We start from the raw sequence: 17,846 nt of genomic DNA, 5'->3' as shown, positions 1-17,846 counted from the left end.
AAGAGACAAGGCACACACACACACATACACACACACACACACACACACATTATTCATATATACACACTGTATATACATTGCTTCAGAAGCAGTTCTTGGGGGACAGCAATGATCCCCCTGAGAAGGGGTGCATCTTCAGGCATGGAGTCCCTGACTCTGCTTCCAACCAGCTAATGGCAGAACACAAGCTGAGGGGAGCTGTGGCATGAGGTTTTAGATAACCGGAAGGAACCCCAGTCACATGTAGAAGGTCACTGAAAGTCCCCTGGGTTTACATGTGTCTGAGAATCACTTGCATCACTTTGGCCCAGGGAAGAGTCTTGTTATTGCCCAGAACACATAGTGCAGACAGAAAGAGGGCTACAGCTTTGTAAATTTTGAACTACCTGGAGGAAAGCATAGCCTCCCCCAAAAGGCATAGGAAAAAACCTAGCCAAATCAGAATAATAACCACAGTTTAGAACTTGAGTTCAGCAACTTTTCTCTTTAATAACCAGCTGCAAAAGTCTGGGTATTTGATCTAAACATCACTGAGTCTGTGTCAATGCAGAGTGGAACTAAACACCTAGAGAAACAGTCAGCAGAACGACTAAGAGTGGTGGAGACGTGGCGCTCGTAACCGGTATAGGAGAGTAGCGGTGTTGGGCCAGGATATATGGACAGCCATGGGCCACCACGTATGCTCCTGCCTGGAGACAGATCCCAGGCTGAGAGCTTGCATTCTAGGAGATCAGGAGCAGTGTAGAGGCCCCACAAAGGGGGTGTAAATGCAGGCCTCTTAGCAGCAGGGAGTGGTCCTGGCCCTGGGATGACACCATGGTACTCAGCTGTCACCTGAAGTGCAGTGTAGGGGGTATGACTGTGGTGGTCACAGGGATAAATACCCTAGAAGAGGTAATCTTGTGAAGGCCACCTGCTCTCTACTTTTCCTTCCACAACATTTTACCTTTGCTAACTCACATTCTTGCCAGGATTTTCCCGGCCATAGAACTCCTGACCCAGGAAGAGCTGGCTTATCTACTGTGACCTCCATGTCCTTTCCCTGACCACTGTCTTCTTTGTCTCAGCATCTTCGAGTGCCAAGGCCTCCCCATTGTGAACGGGCAGTGTGACCCTTACGCCACAGTGACATTGGCTGGACCCTTCAGGTAAGTTGTCTTTCTGACATCTACTCTGCCTGGGTTTCAGTTCGGATTGGGGCACAGGAACTCTGGAGACAAGAGGTTGTCCCCCTTCCCAGCAGGGTGGGCATGGTGCACTTTGACGTGGGATGTGTTGTGTGGATTTATTGTGGTGAGGTCTGTTTCTCAGAAAGCCTTCATGAGCCTCATACTGGGTATTTTGAGCTCAGAAAAGGTCCCTGTTTTACATACCATCTGGAGGTGGAGACAGACAGTACTTGTGAGATAAATAAAGGTAATAAACAACTGTGCATTTGATAGCTCAGTTTCAGGCCCATCTGTAACCATCGGCCTAACTCTTCCTTTCTTTACTACAGGTCTGAAGCAAAGAAGACAAAGGTGAAGAAGAAAACAAACAATCCCCACTTTGATGAGGTGTTTTATTTTGAGGTCGGTGCTTCAGTGGGAAGAACTTTGAGCCTTGGCTCTGAGAATGGGAGCTTGAGTCTCAATCTGAGCCACCGACTGTCGCGGGAGCTGTCCAGGCTCAGCCCAGGGATCCTCAGATGGCATGGCATTTGATTCCCTGGGAGCTTTTCCTCCCTCTCAGGAGAGAAAAGCCACATGTCTCTTCCTGAGCCAGCTGGCTCGGGTTGGAAGGGGCAGATTGATGCTGTCGCTGTCATCAGGACTTGGGTTTGGGTTGTTTTTGTTTTGGCCTTGGGGCTTTTGTTTTCCTGGCTGTTCACCACAGTTTCCCCAAGCAGGGTGAGGTTCATTTCTCCGGAAACGTGAGGGTTTGAGCAAAAAGGGGAAATGATTCAGCCCAGAGCGCCTGGGGGCCTCTTAGAACCAGAGCAGGCTAGTCAAGAAGGGTGAAGCTGGAACTTGCTCAGGGCAGTAGGTTCCCTCTCGGTATCCGTATCCGTGCCTCCTGTTCGTTCTTTGGAACCAGGTTCTGGGGGTGAGGGGGACAGACAGTGTCTCAGTTCCCATCTTCGGAGCCTGCCACATAGCAGCAGGGAAAGGCAAAAATGTAGGTGCCACATAGCCTCGTGTTATGTTGGGCTGTAGACCAGCTTGGTGGCCCAGCATCGTAACTCGTGTGCTCAAGAGTCAGAAGCAGAAAGGTCAGAAGTTTAAGTATAGCTTGGACTGTATAGCAGCTTTTCAGACCAATGAGTGTTAAATAGCTAGTCCTTAATTTAGAAATAAACACGAAAACCAAAACAAAACAAAAACTAGGGCTTGGGCGATGACTCAGTAAAGCATTTGCTATGCATGCACAGACACCTGAGATCAGATCCCCAAAACCCACCTAAAAATCCAGGCGTGGCAGTGCACACCGGTAATTCCAGTTCTTAGGGTGAGGAGACAGGTGGAACCCTGAAGCCCATTGGCCAGGCACTCTGCTCAATCAATGAGCTCTGGTTGAATGAAAAAGACCCTGTTAAAAAATAAAGGTGGGCAGTGGTTGAGGAAAGAGCTTTTGGCCTACACACATGCAACAGACACGCAAACCCCGCTTGCTAAATTAAAACACCAAAGCCACCCAGCTTGGGTGGCACAGAGACCTGCTGTGTGGCCGAGGAGGGCAGGGATTCTCACATGTGGAGTGTTGAACAGCCTGCGCAGGGCTCCCAACTGGACAGTGTTACTATCAAAGCTGTGCTGCTCTGATAGTAGCTCATGAAACCTTCACGAACAAGAGTGCTGTGGAATCTCATCAGTCAGAACAACAGACAATATTCAGATCCAACCCTAGGCAAGGTAGACAGGCAGGGAGCAGGAGGCCTGAAGGCAGGTCTGTGGCCTGGAGGGTGCACTGGGGAGGGAGGGGAGTAGCAGGGCTTTGTACTGTATGGAAATCCTGCCACACAGGCAGGTGAGGATGGCACAGAGCAGGGCACGGCATTGGGGGCTCAGCAGGCTCTCCCAGGAGGCATGAACTTGTGGTTAGGAAATGTGAGAGTTTAGTAGGAATTGAAAATCAAAGCCAGTGATGTCTGTCCTTGGCTGGGTGCTTGAAGTGGCTCCAGTAGGCCATTACTATGTAGCAGGAGTGAGGACTGAGGACGGACTCTCATGACACCATATCTCCTCTGGTGACAGCCTCATTCCTAGCCTGTTTCTACTGTGTGAGGCCCTGTATCTCTGCGCTGTGCATGTCTAATTTACTCTAAAGACATGAGCTCTAGCCCATTGGGTTAACTCAGTATCCCTGAGAAGCTTGGGAGCCTCCTTGTGAAGTCCCTGCTCCTCCCAGGCCCAGATTTGAGGTGCTGCTGTCAGTCTGTCAATCCTATGACTCAGCAGCTACACCAGGTTTACAAGACTTACCAGGATTCTTTATCACTGATTGACTTAAGTTAGGGACAGACTTGGAGATGGGGTGGGGCTTGGGAAGAGAGTATACTACCTGGCTGAATGTGTAGCCTCTTACAGGGTATGTGTTTTAGTGGTAGGTAGTTTCCAGATCGCTTTCTTCCTAGACTTACCTGAGCTTCTCCTCTCTGGGGAGAGGGTTATGGGAAGCCTGGGGCCTGCTTCCCTGAGAATCACTGTGGGCTATACCACCATCCTGAGTGGGAAGACAAAGAGTCGATAGGGACAAAGTGGCATCAGGATGGGGTGGTGTAGGACAATGTGTCTGATGGGTGTGTTTCTGGGAGAAGCAATTGGTTGACAGGTGTGGTGTTCAGGAGGGAGGTATTAGTGTTCACCATCGCCTCATTATCCAGTAAGTTAAAGCACATGGGTTAAAAAACATGTGTGTCAATATGGCCATGTTAATATATATGGTGCTAGGGATCGAGCCCATTGCTTTATGCATGGTGGACATTCTACCAAGATATGTCTTCAGCCCTTCCCTACAAGTTATGTTACAGGAGCTCAGCTGTTCTAAGCTACCATTCAGTTTTGTTTTTGCTTCTCCCAGGGTATAAACTCTCCAAAACTTCTTGCTAAGGTTGGAAGACAGGTTGAACTGCCAAGAGAGTCATGACTCATCTCTAGTGCAGGACCTACTGTGTCTGTTGTGGGGGTGTTGTCCATACCTTATTGTGGGTAAAAAGGAAACTATGAGAGTTCAGGTTACTGCCCTGTAGCTCTGATTTCCTGCCTCATGACATTAGGACCAGAGGCCTTGGGGCCTGCAAGCTCATGAACTCGATGGGCAGTTTAGACATGGAAAAAGCTGCCTCTGTGCATGTTGCATCTTGAGAAATCAGCCCCCTGTCATGGCTTGTTGTGGCCTTGGAGCAAGTTCCTAGTGTAGAAACCCTCACTCCCCTCACCACCACATGCACACACTTGTATCTATTCTCATGGGCAAGTTGCATGGTCCTTCCTTTGGTTATGGGATGCCAAGCTTTCTGGCAGATGTGTCTGACATTATTTATCCCCTTATGACTTCAGGTGACCAGACCCTGCAGCTACAGCAAAAAGTCCCACTTTGACTTTGAGGAGGAAGATGTAGACAAACTTGAAATTCGGTGAGTTTCTCACAGAGGTTGATAGCCAAGGTTAGGAGCTGTATCCCTTAAACAAGGTCCATTCCCCAAACTGTTGAGGTACCCTGGAACATCACAGCCACAGCTGTTTGGGGGTGTCATTACTGGCCACCTTCAGGTCTAGGATCAGTTTTAGAAACCACCGGGGTGGGGGTGGGGGCCTGTCTTCTCACTGGCACTGTGGGAAAGCCTGCTGCCATCCGGTAGATCTCTTCCTCCAGGCTATTTTCTGAGCAGTGTTGTTTGAGTCCTTGAGGCTTTGGCAACCCTTATAGAGCCCATTTCCTTAGATGTTACTGATTCTTTCTGGGTACCGTGTGGATCCTGTATGGGTCTTTCTGTTTCGTTGCTATAGAAACCACGTCTTCTGTAAAGGTTAGTATGCACCACATCCTCCCCCTGTGGATTCCTAAATCCATCTAAGTTGTTTGGGGGACATGCTAGCCATCAAGTGATCAAGCTTGCCTGCAGGACCCTTCAACACTGGGGTAGGAGACCCCAGCAGCCTTCCTGGTTCCAACAGGCATGTGTTGTCAGTGAAGCTCTCTCCCTCTTGGTCATACGGGTATGCTCTTTAGGATTGGCAAAGATGTTAGAAAGCTCAGCCCAGTCTTCTAAAAGCATCATCTTCCATAGCAATGCCCTATAGTCAAGGCATGGTAGAACCTGTAGGAGACTTTCAGCTCTCTGACCATGAACCACGCTGAGTATTTAGTGCTGTCAGGGACCATGCACCCAACCCACTGTTACTCTGGTGCCATTTTTCAGACCCTAATCTGGGGGATGAGGAGTATTCTCTTGGAAAAAGGGCATCACTGAGTGGGCCTCCCTAGAAGCACTGGCACTGCCGTGGCTGTGACTCCTCGGAATCCAACTGCAGACCCTCCAGTGGATATGTAGTACCCCTTGATCATGGTTCATGCCCACAGTCTAGCGCTTGATGGAGACAGAAGCAGGGCTGTAATGTTTTAGGAGCAGGGCTCTCAGGCATCCAGTGGTGGGGCATCTGCCCTGGCTTGCTGTTTTGTCCTGTGGGCAGCTGTTCAGCCTCATGACACCTCTATTGTTTGATGCACTGGGCTTGAAGATCAAAGTGTGGCATATCTTGGGCAGAGGCAGGGCCCCCGGGGCCTTAGCACATCTCTAACATCTGCATAGGGCCCTTGGGTGACTCCTAGCCAAGAATAGAGCAGCTATTTGGCTCTCTATGGGTAGTAACACTCAATAGTTCCCTCCACCAGACTGAGCTGGGGGTCCCTGCTGGCTCCCAGACACAGGTACCCTGTGTGCCCTCTGCTTGTCCATTGCACCGAGACTCAAAACCTCTGCCCCACGATGCAGCCTGGTTCACCTGCTCTTAACCCACTCTGAGAACAGGAGGTCTTTATCCTTTGCCCCACAGGGAAGCAGACTCCCTCCATCCCCTGCCCACTGGGTGGATGAGACCTGAATGCTACTTACTCATCTTTTCCAGGGTTGATCTCTGGAATGCCAGCAACCTGAAGTTTGGGGATGAGTTTCTTGGGGAGCTGAGGATCCCCCTCAAAGTGCTGCGACATTCTAGCTCTTATGAAGCCTGGTAGGTGTGCATTCCAAGGTAAATGGCTCGGAATACAAAGTAGCTTCAGACTGTGAAGGGTTCTGTGCTATGTTGACCTTTACCCTCACCTACCTCTGCCTGTTCTTGCTTTACTCAGTTGCTGCCTGGGTTTCTATTCTTACAGTAGTTAATACACAGCAGATGGAGAGAGGTGACCATAGGGCGTGGTGCTTGGAACCTAACGACAAAGGTCCAGTTAAAAGCAAGTGTTAGAACTAAGAGCAGCTTTGGACCTCTTCTTAGAGAGCATATCAGCACACTCTATTGACTGGCTTGGCTGTGGGTGGTTTTCCTGCTCATCTTGGCTCAGAACCAGTTTGCAGGGTGCATGGGTCTTCATAGGCTCTTCAGACAGACTTTCTCTGTCTTGAAGCCCACCCAGGTGCTTGTAAAGCTTTTTTTCTGCTTCTCATGCCTTGATTTCTAGCTTACTCCAGACACTGGCTTTAGCAGGAGTATATCTTCATTTTATTCCATGATAGCTTCATTAAAGATAGAAAGTACACGGGGCCTGGTGTCCTGTTGTCCAGGGTCCATTATCAGTGTCCCGCTATCCAGTGTCCTGCTGTCAGTGTCCTGTTCAGTAAGTGTCCCGTGTCAGGTGCTACTCTGAGGGTGCTAAAGTAGACTCTTGTCACCAGGATTTGACTTTTAATTCTACAAAGGTGGTTCTCATGTAGATCTCCCTGCTAGTCCCATGGCCAGATTCTGGGACACAGGGCTCCACCCCAGAAGATGACCAGCTGCCTGGCCAAGAGTATTTGGTAAAGAGGGATGGCCAATATAAGCCAACAGAGAGAGTAAGGTGACAGAAAACACTTCAGTGACCACTGACCACCAGCACAACCCAACTTACTCTTATGAAAACCACACACTTGGTTAAAATAGTCCCCACTTCGTCTGAGCACTGACCTGGTATGGGGCCTATCCTCAGACAGACGCTGCCTACAAAGGCTCCTGTCCTCCCTTATTGTCCTCCTCACCCCTCCCTCATCCCTTCTGCTTCAGCTTCCCCTTCCCTGTAAGTCTGTGGTTCTGCTACAGGAAACATCCAGGTGGCCTTGCCCTGAGATGTCCCGGAGAACAGCCTTAGAACCTTGTCTCTCTGCCTGAGACCCACCTGGGACAGCACAGACTACCCAGGAGCAGGGCACTGAGCTGCCCTGGAAATGCCTCTGGGAGGACCCTGCCCTTACCTGCTGGTACATGTCCTTCCTTCCTAGGTATTTCCTCCAGCCCCGAGACAATGGCAGTAAGAGCCTGAAGCCAGATGACTTGGGATCGCTGAGGTTAAATGTAGTTTATACAGAAGACCATGTCTTCTCCTCTGAGTACTACAGCCCACTGCGTGACCTGCTATTGAAGTCTGCAGATGTGGAGGTGTGTGTCAGCCACAGTTACTGGTGACAACCATGTCCATCTCCACATGGGTACCCTGGGTACCCACCTGTTGGGCTCTCCCTATCCGCAGCATACCACTGAGCCCTTGCCACCCTGTTTTCAGTACCTGGGGACACCTGTGCCCATTTTGCTATGCAAGTGACTCTTAACTCTGTCCAGTTTCAGCTTCTGGAGCCTAACCCACTCAGGCTGCACTCTTTCCCAACCCTGGTGCTACTGGATTTGGGGTTTGGTGGGAGGGCGCTTAGGCCACACTTGCAGAGTGGTTTTAACATGGGATGTTTAATAGATGGAAAGGAAGCCAGGGGAGGAGTGGCTCTCTTCCTGTGCTACCATGCACATGACCACAGGGGGACAGCCTGGAGTCATCAGGCACTGACCTGTGGATGGGGTACAACCTGCAGAAGGCACGTGCCACCCCTGTGCTCACTGCTCACGCCTCCCCTCTGCCCAGCCCGTCTCGGCCTCAGCAGCCCACATCCTGGGTGAGGTGTGCAGAGATAAGCAGGAGGCGGCCATCCCCCTGGTACGGCTCCTGCTGCACTACGGCAGGGTGGTGCCTTTCATCAGTGCTATCGCCAGTGCGGAGGTGAAAAGGACCCAGTAAGTGGCCCCTGCATGCCCAGCCCCTGCGTGCCCAGCCCTTCCCACCTCGTGCTATATTTCCTGTATCCCGACCCCATACAAAGATCCACTCCCGTTGCCCTTGACATTCCCCTTGACCTTGCTGCTCTCCCCACCTATCCATATCCTTGATGGGAAGCTGGGCCCCTGCAACCCAATGGGGAGACATCAAAAGTAACCATCTTAACACACATCTGTGCACAGCATTGGTGGGGAGTGAAGGTCTTCGGGAGCCAAACAGGTTTCTGACCCCCTTTAACAGATTTCCTTATTAGTCCTGTCAGAAACCACCATTTCTGGGAATATCCAGAGAGGGTGGGGAAGGGGTCCCAGGGCTTGAAGGACCCCCTCTGTCTAACCTGATGAGCCCCATGTTTTCCTGGAGAGCCCCATTACTGAGTCAAAAGGTGGGGTCTGCCCCCCACCTCTAGAACTGCAAGCCTCGTCTCAATATGCTCTTGATGAAGAATGAATCAGAGTGAAGGTGACATGGTGATCAGAAGCCAGCTGGTGCCTGGCTTTGTGAGCAGTCTGAGACTTTGGTGCAAAAAACCTCAAGACTTTAAAGAAGCACCCTTCATAGAAGGGAGAGGCAGGGTCCATCCAACCATGCCTATCAATAGTAAAGAACTTGTTGAGATAGGGTTATTTCCCACAGAGCCCCAGGCGTTGAGGTCCTCATAAGACGTCTGGAAGCAGGCCTGCCAGCATTCATGTGCCCACCTGGTGACCAGACTCTCAGAGGAGGTTTTGCTCCCTTTGGTGCCTTAGCAAGGCAGACATCATCCCATTGCTGTTTTCCAGAGACCCCAATACCATCTTCCGTGGAAACTCACTGACATCTAAGTGCATAGATGAGACGATGAAGCTGGCGGGTATGCACTACCTCCATGTGACCCTGAAGCCCACCATTGAGGAGGTGAGATGGCCCTGGCCACTTTGGCATGTTGATCGGGACTTCTATGGGAGACAGGACTACCCAGCCACCCACCCACATTAGCCTCATTTTATCAGCTTTTATAAAGGACATTTTGTATGTATTCCAGAATCCTCCCTCTTTGCTTTCAGATCAGTCGATGAATGGATGGATAAATGGATGAATGACAGATAAATAGCTAGCTAGATAATGGATAGATGGATGATGATGATGTGTGTGTGTGTGTGTGTAGGTAGGTAGGTAGATATAGATGGATGGATGGATGGATGGATGGATGGATGGATGGATGGATGGATAGGTAAGTAAGTAGATAGACAGACAGATAGATAATCTCACTGTTAAAGACGGGAATGAGAAGCAGGGGCAGACATCTCCCCACATGCTGTGGATCCCTCAATCCCTAAGGGCTACAGCTGTGACTTGCACTGTCTGAAGCCTGGACTGCCCCTGCCCATCGTTCAGCTGTCTTTTGTATCCAAACTGCTCCTTCTACCATGACTCCTATTGGACATCTTGCTAGCAAGAACGGTTGTGAAAAGTGGGTTCTTTGCAAATGTGTGAAAATTTAAACTAGAATACTGACTTATCTATGAGCAGAACCATGGGGACACTCCAGAGAACAAATGTTTTTGAAGTTCTGACACATCTCTTCATAAGTAAATCAAGCAATTCCACCTGGGGGAAATGCCCACAGCCTGGCGAGGATAGGGGCTGTGCCCCTTGTTTGATTGGTTCCGTCCAGCAGCCATGTAGGGGAAACTGCAGGAACCCATGGGCCTCATGGGACTCTGGGATTCTTTTGGGCTGTGTGGAGGAGCTGCCTCGGGAGGGCCAGCTTCCCCTGGAAGTCTTTCAGGTCTGCTGTGCCCACCATGTGCAGCACCATCTTAACACTCTTCCAGATTTGCCAGAGCCACAAGTCCTGTGAAATTGACCCTGTGAAGCTGAAGGATGGTGAAAACCTTGAGAACAACATGGTAAGGCACATGCTTTGTTCCGGAACACTTTGCAAAGCCGGTCTCCTGTTGGGGGTTTCTACTAATGGCCATGGAGACATCGTTTGTTTGAAGATCTCAGGCAGGGTGGGGTTGGCTGGGCCCCAAACCACTTATCTGGCCCTTGACCCTGAATACAGTATTGAGCCCACACAAGCTATCAGCATCAGATGCCCATTAACCTCCTATCAATCACCACTCCACACACTTGCCTCTGTCTACCGAGGCTCCATCAGCTCCCACTGCCTCCCAAGGACCCAGACCTGACCTGTGAGCCCCATGACCTGACCCATGAACTCCACCGGTTCTCACCTCAGGATAAACAAACCTCTCCTCATGAAGTGTGTCAGGTTGCTTGAGGGGCTCCCACCTGTTAGTGTCTTCTTATGCCTTCATACAAGCCAGGCTTCGTTAGGTTCACGCTTGTAAACAGAAGTGCATGTTCCTTAGACCCTAGTGAGTTCAGTCTATGTTCCGTGATGCTGAGAAAGGGATCCAGGGGATTGATTACTGTAGCCACTCAATACAGATCTTTACTGGGAGTGTGTTAGTAAACATCATGGAGGTCTGGGTTCCCCTATCCCTGGGCATGTCACTGGTGATGTCTCGGTCTCAGGGAGACTCGGGGTCTAATTTCACAACTCTTAAAGGAGAGCCTGAGGCAGTATGTGGATCGCATCTTCACTGTCATCACGAAGTCTGGGGTGAGCTGTCCCACAGTCATGTGTGACATCTTCTTTTCTCTGCGGGAGGCAGCTGCCAAGCGCTTTCAAGGTGAGCCACCAGGGCCTGAGCTGGGGGATGAGGACTTGGCTGTCTTGGCTCATAATTCCCCAGATTCTGGGAAGGAACACCATGTAGTGAGAGCATGTCCTCCAAGAACTGCCTTTAATTGGTTTCTTCTTAGGGTCATGAATTCCGAGTTACGGAATTGCCAAGAAGACCAGCCCATTAGGGGCCTTTCCCTCACCAAGACCTGATGGAGGGGGTTGGTCCTTTTGTATGCTGTGAATATCCAGGAAAAGGTTTCCTGGTGACCCACTTCTGCAGACTTGTTTCTTAGTCACACTAGCTCCTGGAGAAGCAGAAATGCCCCCCCCCACAGCACTCCCTAAACTGCATGCTTCACCCTCAGAACACCATATCCTTATGGCAGCCTCCCTTCACATGATGATATTCCTCAGACTTCGTGGACCCCATAGGCCTTGAGCCCAGCACCTGTCCTATGCAGACCAGACCAAGCCTCTCAGGCTGCCCCCTACCTCCTCCAACCCTGTACCCTAGTGCTATTTGAACTCTCCTGCCCCAACCCCTGCCCCACCCACATCTTTCTAGGCCCACACCTACCACTCCAAGCAGACCACAAGCGTGTATGCCCCCATCGCTATGCCACACAGGCTGGAGCAGCATCTCAGGCCAGAGCACCTTGCTCTGGGGACCAACCTCTGGGAAACATGAGTCTGCATGTGCCCTGCAGACCCCAGGCAGCTCCATCCCCAGAGCTCTGGGACTGCAGGCCTCAAGAGGGCTAGGGAAGGAGTTTCCAATTACAAAATAAAGTTGTCATCTCACCCAGCAATGAGTTCCCAGGAGACCCTGGGACATTACATTTGTGACCCTGACCTGTCTGACTATGTCCTCCGTAACATAATGAAAGAAACAGATAGGGAGACAGAGAGGCAGACAGACAGATACAGAGACAGGAAGAAATACGTAGAATTATGACAGTACTATTGAGACAGACAAAGAAGCGACAGAAACCTAAAGGTATATAGAATGAAGAACGGATGATGCAGAAGAAATACATAAACAGAGAGATGGAAGTAAGTCTGAAGTCAAGTCCAGCTCATCGGTGAGGCCTTTGAGGATTGCAGAGCAAGATCAGAACCCATGCCATTGCTTCTGTCCCAGACTGAAACTGTCTCATCTGATTTCAGATGACCTGGATGTGAGGTACACAGCCGTGAGCAGCTTCATCTTCCTGAGGTTCTTTGCTCCTGCCATTCTGTCCCCAAACCTCTTCCAACTGACACCCCACCACACGGTAAGCGAGTTGTCGTGTAAGCCAGACAGCCAGTCCTCCTCAACTAGGCAGTCCACCTTAACCCCAGACCTCCTTAAAGAATAGGTTTTCCTTCACCAGCTGCTTGCCTGTGAGGATGGGTTGAACAGTTTTCTTGCCTCTGATGGAAGAATTAGTACTATTTTATCATTTTGTATCTGCGTATATCTAGGTATGTGTTGGGGGTGGTGCACAGGTCAAACTCAGATATTTTTCTGCTTGTACAAGCCATCTTGCCTTTTGAGACAGGGATCTCTCACTGGGACTGGGAGCTTGCCATTTAGGCTAGACTGATCAACGAGTGAGCTAAGGAGATGAAGCACATCTTCAGTGCTTGGGTTACAGGTGCATGCTACCATGTTCCACTTTTTATGTGGGTGCCAAGGATCAAACTCATGCCTGTAAACCAAGCACTGTACCACCTGTATGATCTTTCCAACCCCCAGTTAATACTGTTTTAAATAATAATTCATGGTCTGACCAGGGTCTTACCTAATAATTTCTACTAGTGTTCTTCCCACCACCTAAGATATACATGCATTACTCCATCTACTCATGGCACACATGCTATGGCCAGGTCCTGTGGGTGGACATAGCTGCCTGGTAGTGGCAAGGTGCAGGAGAGCAGCCCCCTGCTAGGGGTTCTCAACCCTCTAATCCGTGTCAAAGCTGCAGGCATCCCTAGCCATGGCTGGGGAACCTTAAAAAGGTTGCAGTGATCTGGACTGCCCTACTCTTGAGACGGTCCTTGAGTCTCGGACAAAGAGTCCTCAGCCGTGTGGCTCTTCCAATCTAGCAATGCCAGGAACCTGGTGGCTTGATAAAATGGGCTCCCGGTGTATGGCAAGGCCCAGCCCCTGGCAATGCAGATCTTCCCAAATCTTTACCCATGGTCATACTCCCATTCTATGGTAGGTTTTAGACTAGTGATTCTCAACCTGTGATTGAGGTAACCTCTCGCATGGGTTACTTAAGACCATCAGAAGACACAGATATTTACATTATGATTCATAACAATAGCAAAATGACAGTTATGAAAGAGCAATGAAAATAATTTTATGATTGGGGGGGTCCCCATAACATGACGAACTGTTATTAAAGGGTTGTGGCATCAGGAAGGTTGAGACATTGTCATATGTTTTATTGCCTTATTCTGGGATTGACAGTTGATCTGTAGAACTAATAAAGCCTATATTTCTTTTGTCCTGTCCTTTCAGGATCCTCAGACTTCTAGGACCCTGACACTTATCTCAAAGACCATCCAGACTCTCGGCAGCTTGTCCAAGTCCAAGTCTGTGAGTCTGTGTTTATTTTATCTGTTTATGAACAAGGGGTTATTGGCTTTTTTCCTCTTCAGAAGCTATAAATGAAATGTTTTGCATATAGGGGAGGGTGTGTTCATCCCAGCTATTAGGATATTGAATAGAATCAAAGCCAGTGTCCATCTCCCAGCTCCAAAAGTTCCCATCCCAGCACTTCCTGTTGCCTCTACCCTTACCAGTCATTGTGGGGGGAGATTCACCAGTCACAGTGGCAAGCAGACCATCACCATCTGATTCTTTAAGTGGACAAGATAGCTGAGCCTCCTCAGCTTTGCCCCAGGACCCCTAGCCATAGTAGGACAGACATGTGGAATTGACCTTGGCTGTTGGTGCTATAGGAGTAAACCTAGGGTTTGTCTGAAGCTGCCATTCACCCATCTGTAGCCTCTATATCCTGAGCAGCAGAGGCTGAGCTCCTCTTACCCCTTTGGTCACAAATCTGCATTTGCATTAATCGTCACTTGCCCCAGCCCAGGGGTTGGTGCTGAGGTCTCTGGCCTGCCCTGGACTCCTGTTCCTACAAACCTATCTTTACTTTGATCCATGTTGCTAGCCCTAGGCCGCTATGATGACATCTATAGCTATTTTGTAGCCTGTTGCCCGGTTCCCAGGTGTTCAGTGAAGATGTGCTTTGAGTCAAGAGCTTCAACATAGACTCCCAGCAACATCTGTGGCTAGTGCTTCAAAATCCCAGCTTCATGCAGACACCTCTAGGTGGGGCTGTGTGCTTACAATTCACCTGTGCGGCCTGGCATCGCCTCCCTGGTGGCACCCTAGGCTTGTCACTATGTGTAGTAGCTTTCTGGTCCTTGGCCATGAGCATTGGTGCTGGTGGCTGTCAGCAGATGACCTGTTTCATTTCAGGCCAGTTTTAAGGAGTCATACATGGCAACATTCTATGAATTCTTCAATGAGCAGAAATATGCGGATGCCGTAAAAAATGTAAGTGTCCCCACACCCTCCAAGGCACAGGTCCCCACACCCTCTCCATGGTCATTGCCAGGACCCATCTCGCCCCTAAACTGAGGCTGGCCTGCATGCCCTAAAATTCACCTTTGGCTCTCCTCAGAGTCCAGTATGGAGGCTCACCTTCTGTTTTCTGTGCCAAAGGCCTTCTATTAAGTTACTTTCTGTTGCTATGATAAAACACCAACCACAACCAACTTGGGGAGGAAAGGATTTATTTGATGTACACGTCTATATCATAGTCCATGTGAGTGCAGTCGGGACAGGAACTCCACCAGGAACCTGGAGCCAGACACTGAAGCAGAAACCACAGGGGAATGCCGTTGACTGGCTTGCTTTTCATATTTTGCTCAGCTTGCTTTTTGTTTTGTTTTCAACATAGTATTTTTATTGATTCTCTGGGAATTTCACATCTTACACCCGATCACACACACTTCCCAGTATTTCTGTGCCACCTGCCCTTGTGACCTCCCCCTCAACAAAAAAGGAAAAAAACAAAACCAGTCCAATTTGTGTTATCTATACACTCACTGGAGCAAGGTCAAACTGTCAGTGGCCACCCCCTTAAATAGAACGGAGACCTTCCCCTGGGCTTTGCTTTTTGTCTACCATTCAGAAGCGGTCAACACGACTTCTATCTTAGAGATCATAAAGTCCTGAACTTTGAAAGGGAAGTAGGGGACTGAAGCTGGGGGTGACCTTCAACTGATAGAAGGAATCCAAGGAGTGGAGAGGTCACACACCAAAGCTGGGGGCCGGGGGAAGAGTGACCTTAGACAGGCAGACCTAGAGGGAAGTGGGCTCTAGTGGTATATGCCTCCCTCCCATGTACCTCAGGATGGACCACTAGAGCCCCTGCCTCCCATGTACCTCAGGATGGACCACTAGAGCCCCCTGCCTCCCATGTACCTCAGGATGTAACACTAGAGCCCCCTGCCTCCCATGTACCTCAGGATGGACCACTAGAACTGACTTAGGCCCACGAAGCTCAGGTAGAATCCCTGGCATGCACCTGGCTCCTGGTGAGAGAACCTCAGCAAGGTCACAGCAGATGGACAAGACCTGTGGGATGGACTGGGATCATATACTGGAGCACACCCTACAGCATCTCTCTTAGCACTCACATTCCCAGATCTCTCCCCTGGGTTCAGAGGGGGAGGTCTAAGCACCCAGCTAGGGTTCTGGTGGCTCAGACTCTGTCCACACACTTCCCTTCTGACGGTCTGACTTCCGCCCACTTCAGTTCCTGGATTTGATCTCATCATCGGGGAGAAGGGACCCCAAGAGTATAGAACAGCCAATCCTGCTTAAAGAAGGGTAAGAAATTTGGTCTTGGTGCTTGAGACTATTGTATAGTTGACCTCCTTCTCCAACCCCACCTTTCCCACCCCATGGTCATGCCTGAGGAGTCCTGGGAATGCGTCCTGCTCTTGTCTGCATGAACTTTGACAGGCATGCCTAGTTCCCATGAGCCCTGCTCTGAATCTCAATTCCCAGTTCCCAGTTCAGCTGTGCCAATGTCCCTTTGGCTCAAGCTTGAGCCATCTATAGGTCACCATCAGGCTGCCCTAACTTTGTCTGATGTCTTTTTTTTAATCACCTTCTACATTAACCAGGTATTCAACACTACATACACGACACCATGTGATATGCATTAATTTACAACCTCTAAAGCAACAGGCTTTGTCTCATAACTCTTAACTTGGCCCAGGGTGTACAGGTCTTACAGACCTCATACTGATGGTGACAAACTCTCAGCATAACCAGCCATTGCGGGAGCAGTGCAGCCTCTGCAGCTCTGCCAACACACTCCTAGAATTTCACTAGCTTTCTCAGGTGGAGGCTTCGGGCCTTTACCCAACACTGTTCCTCTGCTGGGTCACACACAGTTCTACACGCTTAGCTGCAGTGTCGACCTGGAGACTGGCCTGTCACTTCACACCCTGTCCTATCTAATCATCCACATCCACTTTCTAAAGTAACTGTGTCCACAAAGGCCCACACCATGATTAAATGCTCTTCCATTTCAGTCAAAACATTGCCCAGTCCATTACCTGCCAGCACAGAACTGAGAGGCCAACTTCGCACACTTAATAGTATTTGCTAGGTTGTGAGGCCAGTGGTCCTCACTGTAGCCTCCAGCAATGATTACTGCCTCTCTCCAAGCCCTAAGGAAAGACTGGTGGCAGTTAGAAAAAGCCACTTGTAGTCCTTGGGTCAAGAACTGAGCAAGAAGATTTATGAATCCTTTTGCAAGGGATCCAAAGACACTTCTCCACAGAGCCATCTATTTGCTCCTCTATATGGTAAAGTCCAACATTCCAAGGGATGCTGTGTTCTTCAATTTTACCCAAATTCTATGTGTTTACAGGACAAAGAAAATTGTGTTTTTCTAAGGAAGTACTAGTAAGAGGCAAAACGGTTTAAAAAAACAAGAGTGTGCCCTTCAACTTTAGCACAAGGACGTAAAATGGCAGGGTGTTGGTAACACTGCCCGGCTTATGAGAATGAAGAGCTCAGGCCCTGACTTGAGTCCTTTGTAACAGGTTCATGATTAAGCGGGCCCAAGGAAGGAAACGATTTGGGATGAAGAATTTCAAGAAGAGGTGGTTTCGCCTGACGAACCACGAGTTCACCTACCAGAAAAGCAAAGGTAACTGGTTACTGCACTCCTTCAGTTGGGGCCCAGCCCAGCAGAGAGGCCCCCAGTTAACAGTACAGGGCTTCTGCCACAGAAGCCTGGGAGCAGGTGGCACCTCAGACCATCGGAGGCTGAGTGAAGATGACTCTGTCCTCAGGACCGGCTCCCCACAGAGCCAGAGGGTACAGAGCTGACTGGGTACAGCAGACCCTTCACCCCCACTTTTATTTCCTCAACTGTCTGTAGTACCGCTGCCCCCCCCCGGTACCCCTTTTTGTGTCGTTCTTGCTCCTGCTTCTATGCAGGATGCAGAGTCACAGAGCAGTGGTTCAGCAAAAGGGAAAGAGGCCTTGACTTCAGCAGCAGTGTGCTTTCCTTAGGGAAGACCTACTTAGCCAGGTGTCTTCATGCCTCATCAGGAGAGGACCTCAGAGTTCTGTTTTCCAGTCATAGGGATAGAGCTGAGCAGCCCTGTCATGTCCTAGATCTAAACTGGCTAGTGTGTTGTAGTGCTGGAGACTGTGGGCCATGTCCCTGTGGACACGAGATGCTTTATCACATGTGGGAATGGAGCCAAGGTTCTGCCTTTGTGTAGGTACTGTGCTCTGAGAACCCCATGCTTACTCCAACCCCACATCCATGCTCTTCCTATTTTTCCAGCCTTC

General features: G+C 49.8%; 1 protein-coding gene across 2 annotated transcripts in view; it reads left to right on the top strand.

The window, feature by feature from the left end:
• Rasa3 (RAS p21 protein activator 3) overlaps window positions 1–17,846 on the top strand; it is a 99,673-nt gene that overhangs the window by 72,587 nt on the left and 9,240 nt on the right. For both annotated transcript variants that reach the window (XM_051182045.1, XM_051182046.1), the window contains 14 exons: window positions 1,068–1,148; window positions 1,499–1,571; window positions 4,539–4,615; window positions 6,108–6,212; window positions 7,457–7,613; window positions 8,089–8,237; window positions 9,063–9,177; window positions 10,098–10,172; window positions 10,841–10,964; window positions 12,128–12,234; window positions 13,470–13,547; window positions 14,439–14,516; window positions 15,784–15,857; window positions 17,087–17,193. In XM_051182045.1, coding sequence (XP_051038002.1) covers window positions 1,068–1,148; window positions 1,499–1,571; window positions 4,539–4,615; window positions 6,108–6,212; window positions 7,457–7,613; window positions 8,089–8,237; window positions 9,063–9,177; window positions 10,098–10,172; window positions 10,841–10,964; window positions 12,128–12,234; window positions 13,470–13,547; window positions 14,439–14,516; window positions 15,784–15,857; window positions 17,087–17,193 — 1,400 coding nt within the window. The remainder of the gene's footprint in view (window positions 1–1,067; window positions 1,149–1,498; window positions 1,572–4,538; window positions 4,616–6,107; window positions 6,213–7,456; window positions 7,614–8,088; window positions 8,238–9,062; window positions 9,178–10,097; window positions 10,173–10,840; window positions 10,965–12,127; window positions 12,235–13,469; window positions 13,548–14,438; window positions 14,517–15,783; window positions 15,858–17,086; window positions 17,194–17,846) is intronic.

The sequence above is a fragment of the Phodopus roborovskii genome, unplaced genomic scaffold (assembly GCF_943737965.1).
Source record: "Phodopus roborovskii unplaced genomic scaffold, PHOROB, whole genome shotgun sequence".
Classification (NCBI taxonomy): Eukaryota; Metazoa; Chordata; class Mammalia; order Rodentia; family Cricetidae; genus Phodopus; species Phodopus roborovskii.
The sequence above is the reverse complement of the archived record's forward strand: the minus strand, read 5'-3'. Positions and strand labels throughout refer to the sequence as shown.